At 38.4% G+C, this 21,451-nt stretch overlaps 1 protein-coding gene across 10 annotated transcripts in view; it reads right to left on the minus strand.

The window, feature by feature from the left end:
* Positions 1–3,720: 3,720 nt before the first annotated feature.
* tnrc6b.S (trinucleotide repeat containing 6B S homeolog) overlaps positions 3,721–21,451 on the minus strand; it is a 92,468-nt gene continuing 74,737 nt past the window's right edge. For 6 of the 10 annotated variants that reach the window (XM_018261197.2, XM_018261201.2, XM_018261198.2 and 3 more), the window contains 12 exons: positions 20,017–20,142; positions 18,670–18,801; positions 16,835–16,981; positions 16,167–16,323; positions 14,651–14,785; positions 14,027–14,200; positions 12,453–12,599; positions 12,275–12,358; positions 11,485–11,721; positions 9,305–9,375; positions 8,942–9,081; positions 3,721–7,715 (listed from right to left, as the gene is read on the minus strand). In XM_018261197.2, the coding sequence (XP_018116686.1) occupies positions 7,337–7,715; positions 8,942–9,081; positions 9,305–9,375; positions 11,485–11,721; positions 12,275–12,358; positions 12,453–12,599; positions 14,027–14,200; positions 14,651–14,785; positions 16,167–16,323; positions 16,835–16,981; positions 18,670–18,801; positions 20,017–20,142 (1,929 nt within the window). In that variant the 3' untranslated portion in view covers positions 3,721–7,336. The remainder of the gene's footprint in view (positions 7,716–8,941; positions 9,082–9,304; positions 9,376–11,484; positions 11,722–12,274; positions 12,359–12,452; positions 12,600–14,026; positions 14,201–14,650; positions 14,786–16,166; positions 16,324–16,834; positions 16,982–18,669; positions 18,802–20,016; positions 20,143–21,451) is intronic. The other 4 variants (XM_041561627.1, XM_041561623.1, XM_041561624.1 and 1 more) reach the window with 3 other exon arrangements.

Consider the following 21,451-nt stretch of genomic DNA (forward strand, 5'->3'; position numbering starts at 1 on the left):
CACAGGTTCCTAGATATATGATGTGTCACCTGTGTTTATATATATTTATGTATTGTCCCTGACACACAGAAATTTGTAGAAAAAAAAAGCATGTTATCCATTTCCATTCATTCCCATTCACTTCACAAACCTTTGCAGATGGCCAGAGGCAGATATGAACTACCCTACCAAATGACAGAAATGTTTAGAAAATCCATATGCCAGAAATAAATCAGGAGTAGTCATCTAGCTTGTGGACAACCCCCAGCATACAAAGCACCCTCAAGCCTGTCTATACAAATTGAGACTAACAACAACCCTTAGCAAATGCCCCATTGAAGTGCAGAGAAAAGGAAAGCTTCAACTCTCTACTGATGGTCACACTGTAATATGCACCACTGCTGAATAGCTCAAACAACACCTAAGCATGGATAATACTGATTTATTACAGTATGCAAGATTTAAGTGCTACAACAACAACAACTTTAAGCTGCTTTGTTGCTCAGGGTACAGGGAGATGCAACAGACAGAAAGGGCTTATGAATGAAATTGGAATTCCTCATTGAAATACATTGATGCAAGAGACAAGGGATATGTTGGTTTTTCAGCATGCAATGGTGATCTTTCCTTTGCTAAACGGGTAGGTTGTTGGTAGTAATGCCTACCTTACTTACAGTTGTCATGAATGACAACTCCCATCATTCTACAACTGCCAGAAAGCTGCCGTATGATTATGGCAATGATGCAGGGTTACTTGTAACTTCCCTGCTCTAAGTGCAGTGTTAAGACAGGGCTGAAGGGGCCCCTTGAGAGGGAAATCAGATGCAAGTACAAAGGACATAGCGTGTAGCAACTGTCAGATACTTTCTAGCTGTTGGAGGGGTCTGAAGTCTGCACATGTGAAAGGAATGTTAACTTTCTGCCTATCGTAAGGAGACCCTGACCTTCATGCTTTGACGCTTTTTTGTCTGGGAGTTGCAGCTTATCGCAACAAGCAGGAAAAAAAAAACGTTTTATTTTTTTTTAATCTTACAATTTTTGGGTGCATAGTTCTATGAAGTGCATTGCAGACAACTCAGATCTGTTTTTTTTAATGCACCTTGAATATGCCAATAAATCCATGTTATAAAAGATGACTAGTATATTACTGCAGAATGCTGCTACAGCAAATGCATTTAATATTACTACATTTAACCCTTTAATGAGCATACACTTCTATGCCATGTAGTGGGAGACCCGCTCATACAGAGAAAAAGTGTCCCCTTACATGAATTGCGCTCTATACCACTCCAGGGTTTTTTATGCAACTGACTGCATAGGAGACAGACTGCAGAAAACAACAGTATAATTCAGGCTGATATAATATCCTCCAACTAAATCCACACAGTCTCTTTATGACTGCTCCCCAAAAAGTGAAGAGATTTCTGTTAAGTTTGGGTATTGTGTACTTTATTAGACTGTGATACTTATGCATACATGTCAAATGGCACAGGTTGAGGCCTAGTTAATGGGAAAATTCCATTAAAAAAAATATAATAAAAAAAAAAAAGATAATGGAAGAATGCAATTTGTTAAGGGTGCAGAGAGTAAGAAACGCTGGCATCAAGTTGGATGCGCCAGAAATAAGGTAAGAAATAGAAATGCCCGACGTAGTCACAGTCTGCATCCTACACGGCTGTCCTGTCAGATACACGCTGCGACTACATCCAACATTCCTACAACTGACTTTATCTTCGTCGCATCGGCCTTGGCGCCGTTTCGTCGTGAGGCGTCGGACCTAAATCACCCATGTAGTTCTACCCTAAAAAAGCAGTAGTACATGTACATCTGATATAATTACAGGTGGGTAGGTTCCACAGTTGGGGCAACAGAATATGATGCAATAAAAAGAATTGGTCCATGTGAACTGCTCTTGTCAATTAAACTGCTCTCAAATAGAATCTGTTTAAAGAATTACTGAAATGATTCCATTTACTTGTATGAACTGCATTAGTCTCACTCATTAACCTACTCCGTACCAGTGTACTGTTGTTCCCCCATACTTTTTTTAAAGTGACACAGTCTCTTCACAAATTATGGCAGCGATAAAATCCAAAAATCAGGTTTCTTGGGCACGACACAAACCGGACACCTGAAAGCTTAGACCCTGCACTCAGCAACACAAGAAATACTTGCTATAGTGTTAACATTAGACTGCAATACTACTTAGAAGTCCTATTATGCTTGGAATGAAAGGTTTTCTCTAGGAAACGTATGTGTAGACTGTGGCTGACCAAGTCTCAGCATCCCACAGAGCCAATTGCCTATTACCATAATGTGATGTTCTGTTCGCCATTATTAAAAAAAGCCAGGAAACAAGACACTTTAGAGAAAATAACAATTAGTTGGATTATTACTATGGTAAGAGTGAAATTGTAAATCAGGAATGGGCAACCTATGGGCTCTCCTGAGGTTTTCAAACTACAATTTGGATGTTGGAAACTGAATTCATCATCTGGTCATAGGCTGCCCATTCCTGCCCTACAATAGATTTTACCATACAAGTGGTAATGCTTTAACTAAATAAAAGCCATTTTACATGACCGCAATAAGAATTGTTGCAAACAAATTCAATGTTTTACTTAGGGCTGGTAGAAATACATTGACTGGAGTCAAGGTCAATTATAGTTTGGAGCTGAATTGTTACAGTAAGTAGCTCTAGGCATATGAACTAATTTTAGCTATTTTATTGGGCAGTTTTTCCATGCAGGAGCTCTTATGTTTGGCTGCCAAAGCCACATATTCATATATTACCATAAATCAACACTACGTTACTTATGTAATTACATTTGCTTGGGGGGGCTGATATGCTGGAGTGATACTCCTAGGTTTTCCTTTGCATAATAAAGATGGCTGTTAATAGAAAGATTGCCTCATTTGGTGATGATTTAGTCAAATGTGGTAGATCATGGGCTACAAGACCAATATTCAGATTAGGGATGCACCGAATTCAGTTTGGTATTCGGCCTTTTTCAGCAGGATTCGGCTGAATCCTTGTGCCTGCCAGAACCGAATCCTTAAAATCATGTGACTTTAGGTCACAAAACAAGGAAGTAAACATGTTTTTCCCTCCCCTCATTTATTTGCATATGCAAATTAGGGTTGAGATTCAGTTCGGTTTGCGGCAGAATCTTTCACAAAGGATTCAGCAAAATCCAAAATAGTGGATTTGGTGCATCCCTAATTCAGATCACACCAGGGCTCTGTGCAGGCCCCACTGGAAGAGGACAAGCTCCAACAGCCCAAAGTGGCCCTTACTCAATGGGGTTTTGTACATTTTCATGGATATTGGATGCAACTCAGATCATGTTAGTTGGATATTTATGATTTTGGCTACAAACATGGACTAAAAAGCAGTCAGTGTCAACCTGTTAGTATGCACAAGACTCCACCAACTTTATGGAACAGCTGCATTAATCTTTAAGGACATGATGGCTTTTAGAATCCCATGGGTCAGGGTGCATTAATGGCCACTTCTTACTCTGCATCCCTCAAGCAACTCTCTATTCTACTCGCCATCAAATATATCATTATAGTGTCAGAATGTCTTTAAGACAGCTGCATATGAAAAACCCCTTATCCAGTCCACAGTCCTTCAAAAATCAGTTATGGATTTGGGAAGGGACATCAACAAGTAGCTACATATTGAAGATCATAAACCAGACATGTTCAGGAAAATGGAAGAGGTCATTTCAGTTCACCCATGATAAAGGCAGTTTAATATATATATATTTTACAAATAAAAAAACAAAAACGCAATGCAGGTAACAAGATAAGAATGCAGAAATTGGGACAACTTTCAAAACACAACATTAACCATGTCATTCATACACACAAACACAAACAGACACTGTCTCACAGTTTAGTTATTAAAATGGCCACTGTATGCCGAGCAGCTTCTCAATAGTGACCATTGCAGATTTCTAAGCAGCCCACAATAATGCATAGTTTTAGGCCTATACTAACTAAGCAGTTTCCTGCCATGTTATTATCAAGTACCTTCTATATATTTGGCTATAAGGTGCCAACAGAAACATTTGTCCCATGGAAGAAGACTGTTTAGTTGAGTAGATCGCAAGCCTCAGTCTATTTCTCCTTCAATGGTGATGGTGGTAAATGCCATGTTAAAAAGCAGTGACATATGGTATTTATGAGTCAACAATGCGAATGAGTGGTGAGGGGGTAACAATGTGATCACCATAAGCATTCCATTCATTTACAAGTAGCCAGAAGTTTAAAAATCCATGTTATTTACCCAATAAGCATTGGCTTTGGTAAACAGACTGAATTTTCCAGTTTGACACATGGATTTGCTATCAGCCACACAGCACCTTTTTTTCACTTCTTTGATGCCATTTAAAAAACCGCCCTTTGTTTCACCATAAATGATAAACCTGGAGCGTTGATCCTACATAAAAAGCCATCTGAATGATTAACATAGTAAACCCAATATCAAAGGGCAATTAGCTGGCTTTATCTAACATTCCGTAGGCACCGAAGAGAGGGAAAGGCATTTATGCATCAGTAACTCAGTTCAGGGAAAAGATGAAAAACTTTAATAAGCAGAATTGCCTACTTGCTGGAGGTAGCACTAAAACCCCTACTGTTCATAGGTATCTGCTCCAGGTATTACCTAGTGAAAACATCAGGAAATAAGATTAGGGATTGCACCCCATCAATCTTTACTTGTTATAAATGAGTTGTGCATTACAGACAGCAACATGGGAAAGGCAGCACTATCAGTGGGGGAACAGAGTCCAAATTAATTGCAACAAGTACCTCTGCATCAAATTCATTTGCACCTGGGCAGCTGGAACACTAATTAAAGGCGGTCAGCACTTCTTGCAAGAGATATTCAGCTTTACTTAGCTGCAAACAAATGAGTTGGGAGTTCATCAGCCCTTGCTACGCTAACAAATACAAATGTGTGCACATGCCATCAGTTGACATGCACATAGTTTGTGTATTTTTGTAACATTAATACCTACACATTTATGTAATAAAACTGCACAACCCTTGAAGTGTGTGCTCCCATTCTTCAGTTGTCCTATGAATAATCTCTCTGCTGAACTGCCCCAATCATTCTTAAGATGCAGAGTTGATGCGGCTGTACTATTAATCTTGGGCCCATACCAATGAAATGGTTCAGCTTATTCATTACTTTTTTTTTAATTCTTTTTAAAGTGGCATCAGTAATTTTAACAACTTTACCCACTAACCTCACAAAAACAATTCCCTCCGCTCAGAAGTGCTAATATATCCACCAACTCTGGGGCGTAAGCAGCCAATGGTAAAGTGTCTACGATTAAATCCGACGGTCTTGGTGCAAAAAACGTTTACATATAAAAAATATAGGGCTTCTTAAGACTCCTTTGTCCCCATTATCAGACTTTGTACAACTGCAGAGTAGTTTGCTTTTGGTTAATAAGCAGGTCATGGAAATGATGAGATCCATAAATGTGCCTTTAACTTTGTAAAATATAGATCACAAATTGAAAATCTTGTAGTCAGTGGCTACACAGCAAGAGAGTTGTCCCTTCATTAGTATTAAGAGCTGCGGTAATGAGGAATCAAGGAAAGCCTTCTGCTGATAGAATGTCACGGCAATGAAAACACTGAAATAGGAATTTCTTATCAAATGCTGTAAAACACCCCTTCCCCCCAGAGTTGGGGGAAGCATTTACAAATAAGCCAACTGCTGTCAACATGTTCATCTTTTACAGGTAATACTTAGTCTTTTGCAAACATGAGGTTCTCATCTTTAAAGTGCCACAAGAGAGATGGAGTGAAAGCTGGGGCTTTTTTTTCTCATATATATATATATATATATATATATATATATATATATATATATATATATATATATATATATATATATATATATATATAAAAAAAGCAACCAATTTCTTTTATAGACAGATGAGCTTAATGCAAGGACGTTAGTCTTGCTGATAATAAAAAGGTTTAACTGAGAATCTTCTTCCAACTGATATAGTGCACAAGGTCATCTGTATCTTGTGACGGACAGAAATCGTGAAGGAACAGTTGAATGCTGCAAGTAGGGCTGAGGAAGTGGATCTTGCTTTCATATAAGGCTGCCAAGACCACATCCTTTACCCTGGGTTTTCTGCAGCATTGTCTGTGGATGGTTAAAAACACACAGATTATTAATTCAGACAGCTAGAATAAAGTGTAGTATGGGCTAAACCTATTTGTACATCCCTGTGTCACGCCCATAAAGGTCATTTCCAGCTTTTCTTCTGCCTTACTATGAAATGTTTGGTAATAGTATGGCGGAAAGGAATCTACTTCCAATAACCTTTATTAGTAAAAGGCAGAAGAATCCATTCCCTTTCCAGTCAATGTAAATATCCAGGGCGGGTTTAGCACAGGGCAGGCATGTTTGCTAGGCCCCCAGTTCCATTTGGTGCCTCTTGCAACAACTCAAAAATTAACATCTTAACATATATCTGTCTTGCCTTGCCACTGTTTAACCACGACTCCCAAGAAACCTCCAAGCAGTTAATAACAGGTGGAAGTCAAGAGGATGGCAGTTCTCATATATGAGCTTTTCTGCACTGCCTTTTTTTGCCCCCCTAACTGAAGTCAGGCCCTGGAAATATCTGTTTTCTTTTGCAATATAATGCACCCCTCTGGCATGAAAAGGTTTATTGTTTGAATGACCTTTTTTCTGCATTGTTGCCTTCCTTTTCGTCCAGCTTTCACAAAATGCCACGTAATAATTCTAGATAAACACTCGACTCTGCCCACCCTCCCCGGCACTATAGGATTTAACTCCATGGATGTCAGAAAGGTCCTTTTGACATATTATATAGACCCTTCCGGCACACAAGGTATTATAGGGTAGATTTTATGAATTCACATTGTCTTTCAACATTGGCTTTCAGTATTCAAGTATTTCAAGACAGATATGTTTTTTTTTTGTCTTTTTTTTCCATTTTCTACATTTCCCACTCCCCCCCCAATCTGTTATCAACTTTTTTTTTCTTAATTCCTCCTCCCACTTTCTTCAGATATCCAATGGGGGGAGGAAGGCATTCGCAAACACAAAAAAGTTAAACCAACCACTTTTAAAAGTGACCGCAAGTTTTTGTAACGTTGGCGATCAGGAGTCTTAGTTTGCACCCACCTGATATCTCTATCTGTATCCGGTTTCTTTTTTTTTTTCCCCCCCCAATTTTTTTGTAAAAAAAAAAAAGTTTTTATTGCAAGTTTGAAAAAAAAAAAAAAACACAAAAAGGTCAAGTTAGTGCTGCTGCTCTGAAAGGTCACGAGGTCAGAGTTGAAAGTTCAAAGTTCATATCGAGTCGGTCCCTCCTCCCAGAAGGTCACCGGGTAGTAGCGGGGCAGGGCTGCCCATCCTGTGGGCGTCCTCTGTGCTCGACACACCCCACAGACTGGATGTGTAGCTGCTAGGAGTACCCCAGAGGGAAACCCCTGACAGGTCACTACCACCACCACCACCACCACTGCTCCATTGCCCTAGCCCTGTGGATCCTCCAAAAAGGTTCAGGGCTGGTCCTACTGGTTCAGCTGGGTGGTTCGGTCCTACTTCCAAAGGCTGCCAGCCTGCACCTGGAGCAGAGGGAGCTGGTGGCTGAGCTTGTGCAAGATACCGGCTCACCTCCTCATCCGTTGCAAACTCCGCTAGGATAGTTGTATTACCCAGAACACACCTAGGTTGTGGAAGAGAAAAAGCAACCATCAATAGCTGCTTGGTACAGCTGCATAGACAAGACTATGAAGTCAAATTCTGGCAAATGACAAAAACAGATTTATATTGGCGAGATCAGTTTAAAGGAACAGTAACCAAGCTGTTGTGTAGCAATGGCGCAGGTTAAATAGTGGATAACAGATAACACCATTATGTTCTACAGAGCTTATCTGATATCTGCTTTGTAAGCGGAGCCTTTTCTCCTTTGAATGGCTGCCCCCAATGCTACACAGCAGCTTATTTATATAAACAATAGTAGTGTTTCTGAAGCAAACACACCAGTTTTACCAGTGCAGGGCAACACGGCATTATAGTTTTAATACTTGAAAACACAATTTTTTTGATGTTACTGTTCCTTTAATCCCTTGATGAGAAATAGGTATAAAAAAATTTTACAGTCAAAGTCAGGGACCAGTCTGTTTTAATTGGGAATCCCTCTTAATTTTCAGCATATGCTACTCATAATATAATATACAGAAAAGAAAATTTAAGTTGAAAGGTGCAGGAACGCAGAGAAAATAATACAATAAAAAGACATGGATTTAGACACTGGTATATATTAAAGGGGATGAAAAAAAATAAAATCCCATTTTTACTTTCTTTAATGAAAAAGAAATTTATCTCCAATATACTTTAATTAATGTTTACTGTTTTTATAAGAAACCTGACTGCATGCAGTGAAATGCCCCCTTCGTTTTACTTGCGGTGACTGCTGCAGATAGCAAACTTCAGATGGTCCCTAACTGCTCTGCAGGGAAGCGATCATATTTTCAAACTGACCTCGAGCAGTTTTGTTTGTTTCCCTATAAAGCAGCCGGCAACTGTGTAGAGATTTGTATCTACAGACCCAGTTCAGTCTGCACATTTTAATTATTAATCAGTTTTGCTGTATCAGCTTCTATGGCAGATATTATTTGACTTGTGCGGTTTTGATAATTTATGATGATCCCCAAGATTAACCAACTGAAGCTCAGACCACACAGAGCATGTGCATAGTCTTGCACAGATGTTTAACAAAGTTACAAGATGGCAGTCCCCTGCTGCCAACTATAAAACCATAAATCATTTGTTTAATTAGGCTTCTGGTGCAGTAAGTTCATGTTTATGTTTAGTATACAAAATACAGCATTTCTAGCATTATTCTATTTTAGACTTTAGTTCCCCTTTAACACTGGTACAGTGACTTACATATGGAGGGCACTCTGGGCCTTGGCTGCCTCCTGTTTGGTGCTGTATCGGATTAGAGCTGTGCCCTGGGTAAGGTTGAGATGGAATGTCAGCAGGGGGCCATGCTGCATGCAGATCGTTCGCAGGGTTGAACCATCGATCTAGTAAAACAAAGAGATCACAAGGGAAAAGGGAAGAGCAAAAAGAAGGATGTAGAAAACAGAGTGGAGTGATTCAAAAAATATGTTCCTGGGGTAACTGTTCTTACTTTATTCTAACAAAATCAAGACAAATCTACAGGGTCCAGTAATTAAATTCAGGGTAACCTATTATCTTTTTTTCTCCAGATTTCCAGAGGAACAGAAAGGGAACATCTGTAGTTACCTGAGGTGTGAGATTGAGAAGGATAAGCCAGTAGCTGGGGCGCACAGATCCACCATCACTCCAAGCTGATGCTGCAAATAGAGAGAGAGGTTCTGGAGAAGACGACTTAATACATATACAAGGCCAGTTCTTTGACCATCTATTCAGTTTTTATACATATCCTATTCTGCTTATTCTTTCCCAACCACCAAAGACTCGTTTATATTTCTTTACATTAAACAGTACCTAAACGTCTGCCCTTAAAAGAGGAATGAAAGAAAATATAACTTTAAGCAACTTTCCAATATTTTTCAGTGGTTGTTGTTTGTTTAGTCAACTGTAATATCTCAACCCTCTTCCCCCCCCCCTCCCGAAATAAAACAAACATTTTTTTGATGGAGATGGCATGGGCAAAGACACACGGTTCTATTTGTTGCCGCTACAACACACCAGAAAACACCCTGGCCATAAATAATAAATAAAACATTAAATCAGCTAAATCCTCAAATGTCCGTGCAAATATATTTGTGAGTTTTTATGTGATTTGAGTGTTTTAGCAGAGACCATTCTCTGTATTGTCAATTGCAAGGTATTTTCGGGTGTTTTGTAGTCGCAACAAACAGCACTGTGTGCCATTGACCTTAAAGGGCAAAGAGATTTTTTTAGATTCCTTTGTATTAATAGGAATTAAGAGGGGAATTAAAATCAATAATGTTTTATACACGTCTTCTATAAACGTGCCTGTGACATGTGTTTAGCTTTGTCAAAGCTGCCATTTATCTCTTCTCATTGCCCACCTATACAAGAATAAACCCCTAAAAGGATGAAAGGAGGCGGTGTAGGCCCATTGGACACGTTATCCTATGTGCTCCCCACTGCTAAATATGCTTCTATGTTTTTTTTTTACTGAAACTTAAAAATCAAAAATTTGGGGAATGCAATTAATGTCCTAAAGTTTGCTCATCATCTAGAAACCCTTAGCACGCAATCAGCAGGTAGCCTTTACTGGTCAGCTGTTGTCTTATGCTAGCATACCTTTCTTACAAAATGCTGTCAGAGTACCTTTCAAATAATGCACAGAATGAGTATGCTTTTCATATGACAACTTTCTTTTGTATTGGAATAAAGAAAACCTCTCTATATTTAAAGGCTTGAAATCTGTTGAAGAGATCACAGGCCATTTTTATCATTAGTTTGTATCATACACCATCATCATCATCTCCATTATTCTTATCACCTTACACACTAGCTTTTATTTTTTATTGAATGACCATATAGTAGACTTATACGTTGCTTTTTTTTCTGCTTCTTTTTTTTTTTAAACAGATTTTAATATATATTTAGAAGAACTTTTTAGGACTGTATTACCGGAAACCATTCTGGAGTCCTGTCCGCCCCATCCCCTAACAGCAGCGAGGTGCTGCTTCTCTTTTTTTTTTAAAGATTTTAATGTATTTTTATAAGAACTTTTTAGGACTGTATTACCGGAAGCCATTCTGGAGTCCTGTCCGCCCCATCCCCTAACAGAGCGAGGTGCTGCTTCTCTTTTTTTTTTTTTAAATAGATTTTAATGTATATTTATAAGAACTTTTTAGGACTGTATTACTGGAAGCCATTCTAGAGTCCTGTCTGCACCATTCCCTAACAGAGCGAGGTGCTGCTTCTCTTTTTTTAAAAGATTTTAATGTATATTTATAAGAACTTTTTAGGACTGTATTACTGGAAGCCATTCTAGAGTCCTGTCTGCACCATTCCCTAACAGAGCGAGGTGCAGCTTCTCTTTTTTTTTAAAAGATTTTAATGTATATTTATAAGAACTTTTTAGGACTGTATTACTGGAAGCCATTCTAGAGTCCTGTCTGCACCATTCCCTAACAGAGCGAGGTGCTGCTTCTCTTTTTTTTTTTTTTTTAAAAGATTTTAATGTATATTTATAAGAACTTTTTAGGACTGTATTACCGAAAGCCATTCTGGAGTCCTGTCCGCCCCATCCCCTAACAGAGCGAGGTGCTGCTTCTATATTTTTTTTTTAAAATAGATTTTAATGTATATTTATAAGAACTTTTTAGGACTGTATTAGCTGAAGCCATTCTGGAGTCCTGTCCGCCCCATCCCCTAACAGAGCGAGGTGCTGCTTCTCTCTTTTTTTTTTTTAACAGATTTTAATGTATATTTATAAGAACTTTTTAGGACTGTATTACCGGAAGCCATTCTGGAGTCCTGTCCGCCCCATCCCCTAACAGAGCGAGGTGCTGTGCTGTTCCAGGGAGAGTTGGTGGCTTTGGGGTTGTTTGTGAGCCCTGGAGGCGGGCGAGGCAGTCCAGGGCTGTTCCTGGACATCTGGTTTTTCCACATCTTGTTCGAGTGATGTGATGGGTTATGTCCTATGGGGTCTGGTGACCAGGTCGATTTGTAGTCCCCAAACTTTGCAGAGAGTGCTGGGAGAGGGCAAAAAGTAAAACATATATACATATTATAGATATGTAAATGTATGATAATTTATAAGCATCATCATAGTAAGGCTATGAGAATCTGGTACATTGTACTGAAATTACATCACATTAAAACATTCACCAATGGAGAATTAGTATTATGGATAAAGTAATGACTAAAAAACAGACAAAGCTGAGAACAATGGTTGTGGAAATTGTAGCTTCCAATTAGCTTCTAATTTCCAATACAAGCAAACACTGCATATTAAAAATAAATCCTTCTTGTAAGAACCAAGTGCACTCACTACTGTGCAAGGGAGGGAAACTTTTCTGCAACTTGTATGGACTCATGTTTTAGTAATACTAAAAAACTAAACGGGGTTATAAACTAGTATGTAGACCACAGGAAGTCCATCCTGTGACCCTCCACATGTTATGCAACTACAACTCACAGAATTCCACCGGCAGACGTAGACATAGGAATTGTTAAACAACTGATGGGCAACAGGTTGCTCCTAATGAAGATTGCTTATCTGTTATTTGTTCATACAGCCTTTACCTGAAGTGCTATGGATATTCTCAGAGGCACTGAAGGGCCAGGCACCAGGTGAAGGCAGCGAGGTGTTGAGGGAAGAATTGGACCCTAAAAGACAGCATCAGAATGTGATTCAGTACTTTAAAGCTCACCGATTTACACAAATAATGCAGTAAGTGAAATAACAAATACATAATTTTACCTGTGGGGGTGTCCTGCAGTAGCTGGTGGTCAGTATCTACAATGGGAGATGGGGCTGGACCCCCCAGCACACTTCCAGGGGTAACATAAGGATCAGATTCTGGATCAATATTTTGGATCCCTTTCCACGGTACTCCTGGCTGAAACTCTATAATAAGGAAAAAGAGACACATTGTCAAAACTAAATCCAAGACAGGAAACTTTGGTTCAAATCACCACTGAGCTGAAAATTTTTACATAAACGTCAGTCTATATAGCACTTAATATTTCTTTGTTCTTTTGCTTGGCACCATGGCCCTGTGCCTAGAGTGGAACCCTTCACTGTTTTGCACAAAATGCAGCCCAACTATACATAAACCTGCTGAATGTATGGACTCAAAAATGATCCTCAAAACAGAAGCTTAATTTGTATCTGTATTTGCTCTACATTTGTACTCAAAGGCAGCAAGGCTAAATACAAACTATATCAGGAAAATGCTCCATTAAACTGTAAGCTCATTAAACTGGTAGAGCTCTTTTTGTATGAAATGTGTGGTAGTGATAATATAGATAGAGAAACATAATAAATGTACATGAGAGTTCATGACTGTACCACGGTGGATATGTTCTCATTTGATTTTATAATTTACAATATATATTTCTGATTTCATTCTGTTTAGTTGGTGAAGTAAATTTAGCACGCTTTAGAGAGTTATAGTAAAGACAAGTAAGGTGTGCTTGCTCTACATGTTATGCTGGGAAAACAGTCCATAGTAAACACAGGTATGGTTAACCAGCAAATATCCTTAATAATGAATAAACAGACAGCGGCAGACAAGACTCAGATTGAATAACAAACAGAGTCTTGGTTACAGAGATACAAAGTTCTTGCTGATCTTTTAGAATTGCATTGGACAGAATTATGAGGGATTTACTGGTTTTTATGAGATGGTGCACGGAGAGGGACGGAGGACGGAGCGTTTATTCTTTCGAGCCAAGTTTGAATGCCAGGACGCATCGCGAGCTTGCACGGGGAAAGGTAGGGGGAAAAGTAGGAGCGGGAGCAAAGGTAATATTAATTTTCTAAAGAAACACTTACACTTTTGAAAATTTTCTATGATATTATTCCAAATAATAGCTTTTAGAAAGTATATTGTGACTGTAAAAAAATTGTGTTACAGTTCCTTTAAGCTAACAATATTGCCTAGGTCAGCATTCGGGCTTAAAGGTCTCTTTAGATGTTGAGTATAAAGGACACCTTCATTTTTGGATGAGGAGCTTCACCTCGGACTATTGAAAGAGTGCCAGGATTTTGGATCATCACGAGCCTAAGGGTCATGCACCAAAGGTTGCAGAGCTCCCCGATTGTGCTGAATTGATGCTGAACTGGCTATTCTTGTAATTACCATCATATGAAGCTAAGTAAATGTTTTTGATTTCTACCTTTACTTGTGTGCGTGTAAGTTATTGCTCACAAGCAGTATATCAAAAGTTTTAATCATTGATCCTGTATATTTGTATTAATATATTTATTACAATTAATTAATAAAATTATTAATATTGATAAAGGTTCACCCCTTTATTACAATGACTCACCCGGGGGCCAGCTGGCATTTATTGACTTGTTTCCAATTTTGCTTGAAGGGGGTGATTTGGCAGGTAACCAGCTCTCTGTTGGCCCCCCATGCCCTCCCAAAGCATCCGTAGACATCATGTCAAATTGGTGGTAGGGGGAACCTCCACGATTTTTTACTGGGGGTGCAATAGAGCCTGATAAGGCAGAAAACTCACACGTGAAACATAGAACAATCTAAAGAATCATACAGAAAAAGCAATGTAATCTGGAGGTGTGTCTATGTTTTAAAGGTTTCATTTATTGCATTTAATGTTAAATCGCTGTGCAATATCAAGCATTACATATTATTGTGCATTGTGTGACACAGGCCAACGAGAGTTAAAAATATAACAAAATAAAATGCTAATCTGCTAACAGTTAAAAATCCACTTCTGGATTAAATTTCAGATAGCAGTCTCATATTTTGCCAAATTTAGAAAGACAGACCCTGCCTTTATAAGCAAGAGGAAGGTTGTTTGTTAACCCAGCTCAGCCACTGAGAAATAGTGGATGTTGGCGCCCATCCACTTTAATATTATCTTTTTTCAAGGAGTTTGTTTACTATAATTGATAAGGAGCAAGTGCACGGCTGTTTGGCCACTCACCATTCTTATGTAAGCTGGCATCTTGAGAAACAGTGGACGGTAGCCCCTCCATCATGGATGTCCACTGTTTAAATCGAGACTCTGCTCCAGCCTCCTTACCTACTGTTCCATATTCCATTCCACTTGAGCCAAAACCTGAAACCCAGAAATAACACATTCTATTTACCAGACTAAAAACATTTCTACTGTATCCCAACAGTATTTGTATGTAAAGGCTGGCTTGCCAGGGTCAGTTATCCGGAAACCCATTATCCAGAAAGTTCTGAATTACGGAAAGGCTGCCTCCCTTAGACTCCACTATAATCAAATAATCCAAATATTTAAAAATGATTTCCCTTTTCTCTGTAATAATAAAACAGTACCTTGTACTTGATCCAGACTAAGATATAATTAATATATAATTAATATATAATGTTGCTCTCCAACCCCTTGGATATTGCTCCCAGTGACCTCAAAGCAGGTGCTTATTTTTGAATTCCAGGCTTGGAGGCAAGTTTTGGTTGCATAAAAACCAGGTGTACTGCCCAACAGAGTCTCCTGTCGGCTGCCAGTCCACATGGGGGCTAACTACAGTCCTTATTTGGCACTCCAGGAAGTTTTTGCATGCCTGTGTTGCTCCCCAACTCTTTTTATTTTTGAATGTGGGTCACGGTTAAAAAGGTTGGGGACCCCTGACTTAAGGTATGAAGATCCAAATTACGGAAAGATCCATTATCCGGAAAACCCCAGGTCCAAAACATTCTGGATAACATGCCTGTAGTATATTATTGACATATGCTATGCTCACTGTACTTTAAACAATGACACTGTAATTATTGATAATAAATCTGGTGTTTCTTACATACTTTAGATTTAAATATGAGGGCACAACTCTAATGTGCACAAAACATTCCTTTTCTGCATATTTTTTATTTACACAAGTGTGAAGGCTTCTATACTACCCACACCATAGTTACAAATACAAAAGCACAATCCATGTCTGACCACTAGATTACAGTACTCATTTGAAATTCTCTGAAAAATGCTTTGGCGAAACAAGCAATTTAGCACATATTGTTGTGTGCATATAGTAAATTGTGCACTTAAAATATATGCCAAAAGTAGGGTTTTCTCCACAATAGACCGTATATTATAACAGTAAAGTACAAATAAACTAAAAAATTATTCAGCATTTGAACCCAAGCGGGGGCTGCTGTAGCCTGTGCCTTCATCTGCATATCATTTACTTCTTCTGCTGTAGGTAGATTCCTCAAACTTTGTTGGCAGCCATGTGTTTTTTTGGTGAGCACCAAGCTGGTGGAAGTGCTGCACAGAGTTGCACCTTTATATAAAAGAACCAGCCTAGGCCAATGTACAGATATGCAAGGAGATTTGCAAGTGGTGATTTCATTACTGTATGACTTATGCAACTGCAGATTAATTTTATACAGCGAAGATCAAAATATGATTAGCTTTTCTGTAATCAATCATGTATATCTCTGAATGCATCAGACTAGTCACATGAGCAAGGACTTACCAGATCCATATGGCATGTGCCCTTTGGCTTGCATCTCTGAGAGGCCAATAGCATCTAAATGAGCTTTGGGTCCAGCAGGATGAGAGGGAGAGTGCTTCATTCCTGGCTGCCTTTGTTGCTGTTGCTGTTGGAGGGCACTCACCATACGAGCAATCTGCTGAGAAACAGAACACATAACGGGTAAGTTATCAGTACTGCTAATCATGCCAAGCAAAGTTCAGGGATAGAATACTATATTTTAAGACCTAGGTCTCTAAAAACCTTTAAAAAGCTAGAGTGTACATTTCAATCTACCTTAAAAGCAGAGTGACAAAAAAAAAAAATCACAGCTACAAGAAAAAACGGAGGGAAAGGACAGGCAAGAAATATTCACTACCCAGTTCAGGCGAGGACTGGTCATGGAATATGAAAACAACTAAGGGAGTTATATTGCAAGGTGCAAGGTGCAAGCTGAAAGGGAAAAGAAGGACTTCTTAACAGCAAAGTTGATCAATACATGTAATAGTCTTCCACAAGATGCGTTGGGAATTAACTCAATTTTTGCACATGGTAAACTAATAATAAAATATATTAAGATTAAAATAAAACCAGAATTATAGGCTAACAAGACAAACCAAATGCTATCAAGTATTAGGAATGACAGGTGTGAATGTAGTGCTGCCTCATACCTGCTGTTCCTGCTGCTGTCTGACCGCTTGAGAGATTTTCCTCTGGTTCTGAAGGAGCTGCTGCTGCTGCTGTTGCTGCTGCTGTTGTTGTTGTTGTTGCTGCTGCTGTTGTTGTTGTTGCTGCTGCTGCAGGAGGAGTTGACATGCCTACAAGCATTAAACAGAAGATTACAATGGCACAGCCTTAATAAAGTCTAAAAAATATGAATTATGTTGGATATGTATACCAATGTGTGCAATGCAATTTGGGCGCTAGCAATCAAATAGTTAAAATTGCAAACTGGGGAGCAACGGAATAAAAAAACTAAATAACTCAAAAACCACCAATAATAAAAAATGAACACCAATCACTCTACATCATACCAAAAGTTAAGTTGAACACACCCTTTAAGTGCAACAGCAATGCCACCTGCGCTAAGCATATTACAGGGGTTGCTATCAGCCTGGTATTGGGTGTCAACTATAATACTTTTGTTTTTCATGTCCTGCAATCTACAGCTTTGGCTCTATTGTTCTTTTGTGGACACTGGAGTTTTAGAAGCTCTGTAGAAGAATTTTTGAGACATAAAATTGATTTATATTTTAAATTAGTTTGACACCCTTAAAAGCCTAAATACAGGCATAGCTGACAAAGAAAGTAAAGGGTTTCTTTAAAATAAATATCTGTCTATCTATATATGCCAGAAGCAAGTCAAAAAATGAATTATGGTTTGAATTCATGTAACTTATTCACAGGACTGATCAATCAAGCCTGGAGGAACAGGAGCTCTGCGGGAGTGTAGATCTGTGCTTACAACCATTCAATGTACAGTATGTTGTAATCAACATTACACCTTAAAGGAAAACTTTACCCCAAAATTAAAACTTAAGCAACAGATAGTTTATATCAAATTAAGTGGCATATGAAAGAATCTTACCAAACTGGAATATATATTTTAGTAAAAACTGCCCTTTTACATCTCTTGCCTTGGCGGAGGCAGTGTGATGACATGGGCATGCATGGCTGCCAGTGGCACTGGGACACTAGTGTTTATCCATGATGTGACACAGGACAGAAGCAGCCGAATGAATTCTGAGGTGTTCAGAGACACTGTCTGCTCAAATCCAGCTAAATGCAGTCATATTGATTGGGAGGCTTTTCATAAAACAGATGGATAATGACCCAAAACATACAGCCAAAGCAACCCAGGAGTTTATTAAAGCAAAGAAGTGGAATATTCTTAAATGGCCAAGTCAGTCACCTGATCTGAACCCAATGGAGCTGCATTTCACTTGTTGAAGACTAAACTTCGGACAGAAAGGCCCACAAACAAACAGCAAGTAAAGACCTGGCAGAGCATTAAAAAGGAGGAAACCCAGAATCTGGTGATGTCCATGAGTTCAAGACTTCAGGCTGTCATTGCCAGCAAATAGTTTTCAACCAAGTATTAGAAATGAACATTTTATTTCAGTTTTTTAATTTGTCCATTTGCTTTTAAGCCCTTGAAATGAAGTGATTGCGTTAAAAAAGGCTTTAGGTTCCTCACATTTTTATGCAATTTTTTTGTTCAACCCATTCAATTAAAGCTGAAAGTAATTTATCTGCATCTCAGTTGTTTAATTTAAAATTCATTGTGGTAATGTACAGAATCAAAATTGGAAAAAAAGTTGAAAGTTCTCTCACAAAGACAACAAGCAAACACAGTTATACAATGCACAGATAGCAGACGGGCATATTCAGAGGCAAGCCCTGAACTTTAAAAAGTGAGACAGACACAATAATGCAAAGACAGCTCACAGAAGACTGATTTAAGATGATACTGCCAGAATATGCCCCCTGCATACAATATACTTACCAGCTGGAACTGCTGAATTTGAGGAAGTTGGCTCAGCATTGCAATCTGCTGAGGGGAAAGCTGTGGCCCCATATTAAACAGTCCTGGATTCATGTTACTATTAGGGAACTGCTTCAGCATGGAGGCCGAGACCTTCAGGAAAGAAAGTATTGATGTCAGGAACACAAAATATGGACTTGTTTCTAACCTTAGGAAACAATGCAATGTTTATAAGGTTGAAAAATGTGGGGTGGTCCTCAGTATTGATTCTTTTTAAGTGCTTGAAACAGTCTCTGGAATAATAAATTCCCATTCACTGAACTCAATGATTTAATCGTTTAATTGTTTGAAAAGGAATTTACCCCCAAAACTGATATTATTTGTCTATTCACTAAGCTTAAAACCTGGCTGTAATCTATATAAACAACGATCATCTGTTTAAAAGTAAACATATCACTTGTTGCCAAGGGTTACTAGACCCATTACACATTATAGGGTAAAACTTGAAGCATATAAAATATATAAAATATATAAATATATAAATATATATATAAATATATATATATATATATATATATATATATATATATATATATATATATATATATATATATATATATATATTTTCACAAACACACACTGAATTTTGTAACATAGCTTCAGTCTAATCGGTTTTGAAAAAGTAATGGAAAAGTTCTGAACGATTGCTGTGATTATCATCTTAGGCAGCCAATAAAGGTATCACTTTTTATATGCTTCAAGTTTTACCCTATAATGTGTAATGGGTCTAGTAACCCATGGCAACAAGTGATATGTTTGCTTTTAAACAGATGGTTTGGTTATGCTTCAAATCAACTTAAGTATAGAAATAATATGCCTAGACCTACTATACTAAACCTGACAAATGTTATTATCTTAACACTCAAAAGCATGTTATTATGGGCACCTATCACATCAAAAATTTTCCCCAACTGGGGGGCTAACTAAACCCATCACTCAGGTTTGGGGAAACTATACTATTTATGTAACTGCTATGATGTTGTCATGAGTCTTGTTGGGGCACACGTGTGTGCATTAAAGAGCAAGTGCCCAACATGGGTACAATGTTCCCACTCAGGAATGCAGAGGAAACCTTTGAAAATGGAAGAAGATGGTGACTGCACACCCTGCACTAAAGTAACCTGGGCTATTGCAGTTTTTTTGGCTACAATATTTCAATAGTAGGGACAAATCCTTAGCCTGTACAGAGGACTGCCATAAAAAGCATAATTAAACATGTGATGGTATAGTGTGCACTTTTTAGTGTAGTGGAAATGTAAGCAGCTAGAGCCTTCAAGCATCTAAAAATAAATCACAGCTAAAAATTACCTGGGGAGAGAGGAACTGGGGAGGCACTTGTGCCCGAAGGTTGGGAGAGGAATTGAGCGATGGCACAGAGTTGTGCATGCCTCGCGATTGTGCACCGCTGTTTCCAAATAGTCCGTGATTGCCACCCTAGAAAACAAAAGTGAAAGGAGTAAAACTCTGCAATAACAAATGTGACACAGGTACATACAAAATGTGATCTTTTTTGGGCCATATGGATACAGTATTATTATATACAACGAACTCAGGAACACTGTATCCTTATATTGGAATTACAGTGTATATTATGAAACTAAAAAAAACTGCCACTCATTTTGTAGTGAAACGATATATATTGCTTAAATAAATTTTCCTCTCCTTGCAACTAACTATACATGTAAAAACCTAGTAAGAAATAAAGTTATATGTCATTGCCTGTTGGGATGAGGCACATTCTATTTCACATGGCTCACTTGTTTATTATCTAGCATATTTTTTTATTCCTGCTCACATAACATACTCAGAGGAAGGGAAATATAAGCATGATTTCAGGAGACAGGGGAGATGACAAACATGTAGTTCCTCTAAATGGATTTCTTTTGCCTTAAAATGGCATGGCAAAGACAGCACTCCTGTGTCAATTTGCCATTGGTCTTCATTTTTTTTTTAAACTATTTACAAATTTATTTTGCTGTTCTCAGGCCTGGAATTGAAGCTATTATTTAGATGCTGTATTAATTATCCCTAGTGACCAGAGATCAGTTTTCAAATCAAAGTGGAAAAGAAAAAAATAATATTTCTAACCCTCAAAGTAATGCTGCTCTGAGTCCTCTGTCAAAAGAAACACAGTTTTCTTATATTGTGCACACGTGGGCTTCTGTATCAGACTTCCTGTTTTCAGCTTAAACCTCCATGGCTAGGGCTTGAGCATGCTCAGTTTGCTCCTCTCTCCCTCCCTTTCCCCCCTCCCTGCTGTAATCTGAGCCCAGAGCTATGAGTGAACAGGGTGAGAATCAGGTAGGAAGTGACGTCACAACAAGCTAATATGGCAGTTGCTATCCTAAACAAACAGAGAGCTTCTAGAGCAGTTTACTCAGGTATGATAAAGCATTCTGCAGAATAAATATAGTGTTTTAGCTTGCACTATTGTGGATAATCTATTGGCAATAAAGTGCTTTGGTAGCTTTCCTTCTCCTTTAATAAGATTGGGAAAAGTATTTGTTTGGCCGAAGTGGCCACCTTGCATTAGCCACAACTGACACAAACAGGTCTCTAGGCGTGCAGTTAGTTTCCTATCTTGTTTCAAACCAGCTGAGTAAAGTAATCTAGGAACGGTGCAATTTGATTACATCCCATAAATAAACATGTAGGGGTAACAATATCATGCACAACTGAAACAATGATGGCATTAGAAATGGACAAGAAACTGCTGTCATGTTATACTCATTACACATTGGGG

Source organism: Xenopus laevis, chromosome 4S, assembly GCF_017654675.1.
Source record: "Xenopus laevis strain J_2021 chromosome 4S, Xenopus_laevis_v10.1, whole genome shotgun sequence".
Classification (NCBI taxonomy): domain Eukaryota; kingdom Metazoa; phylum Chordata; class Amphibia; order Anura; family Pipidae; genus Xenopus; species Xenopus laevis.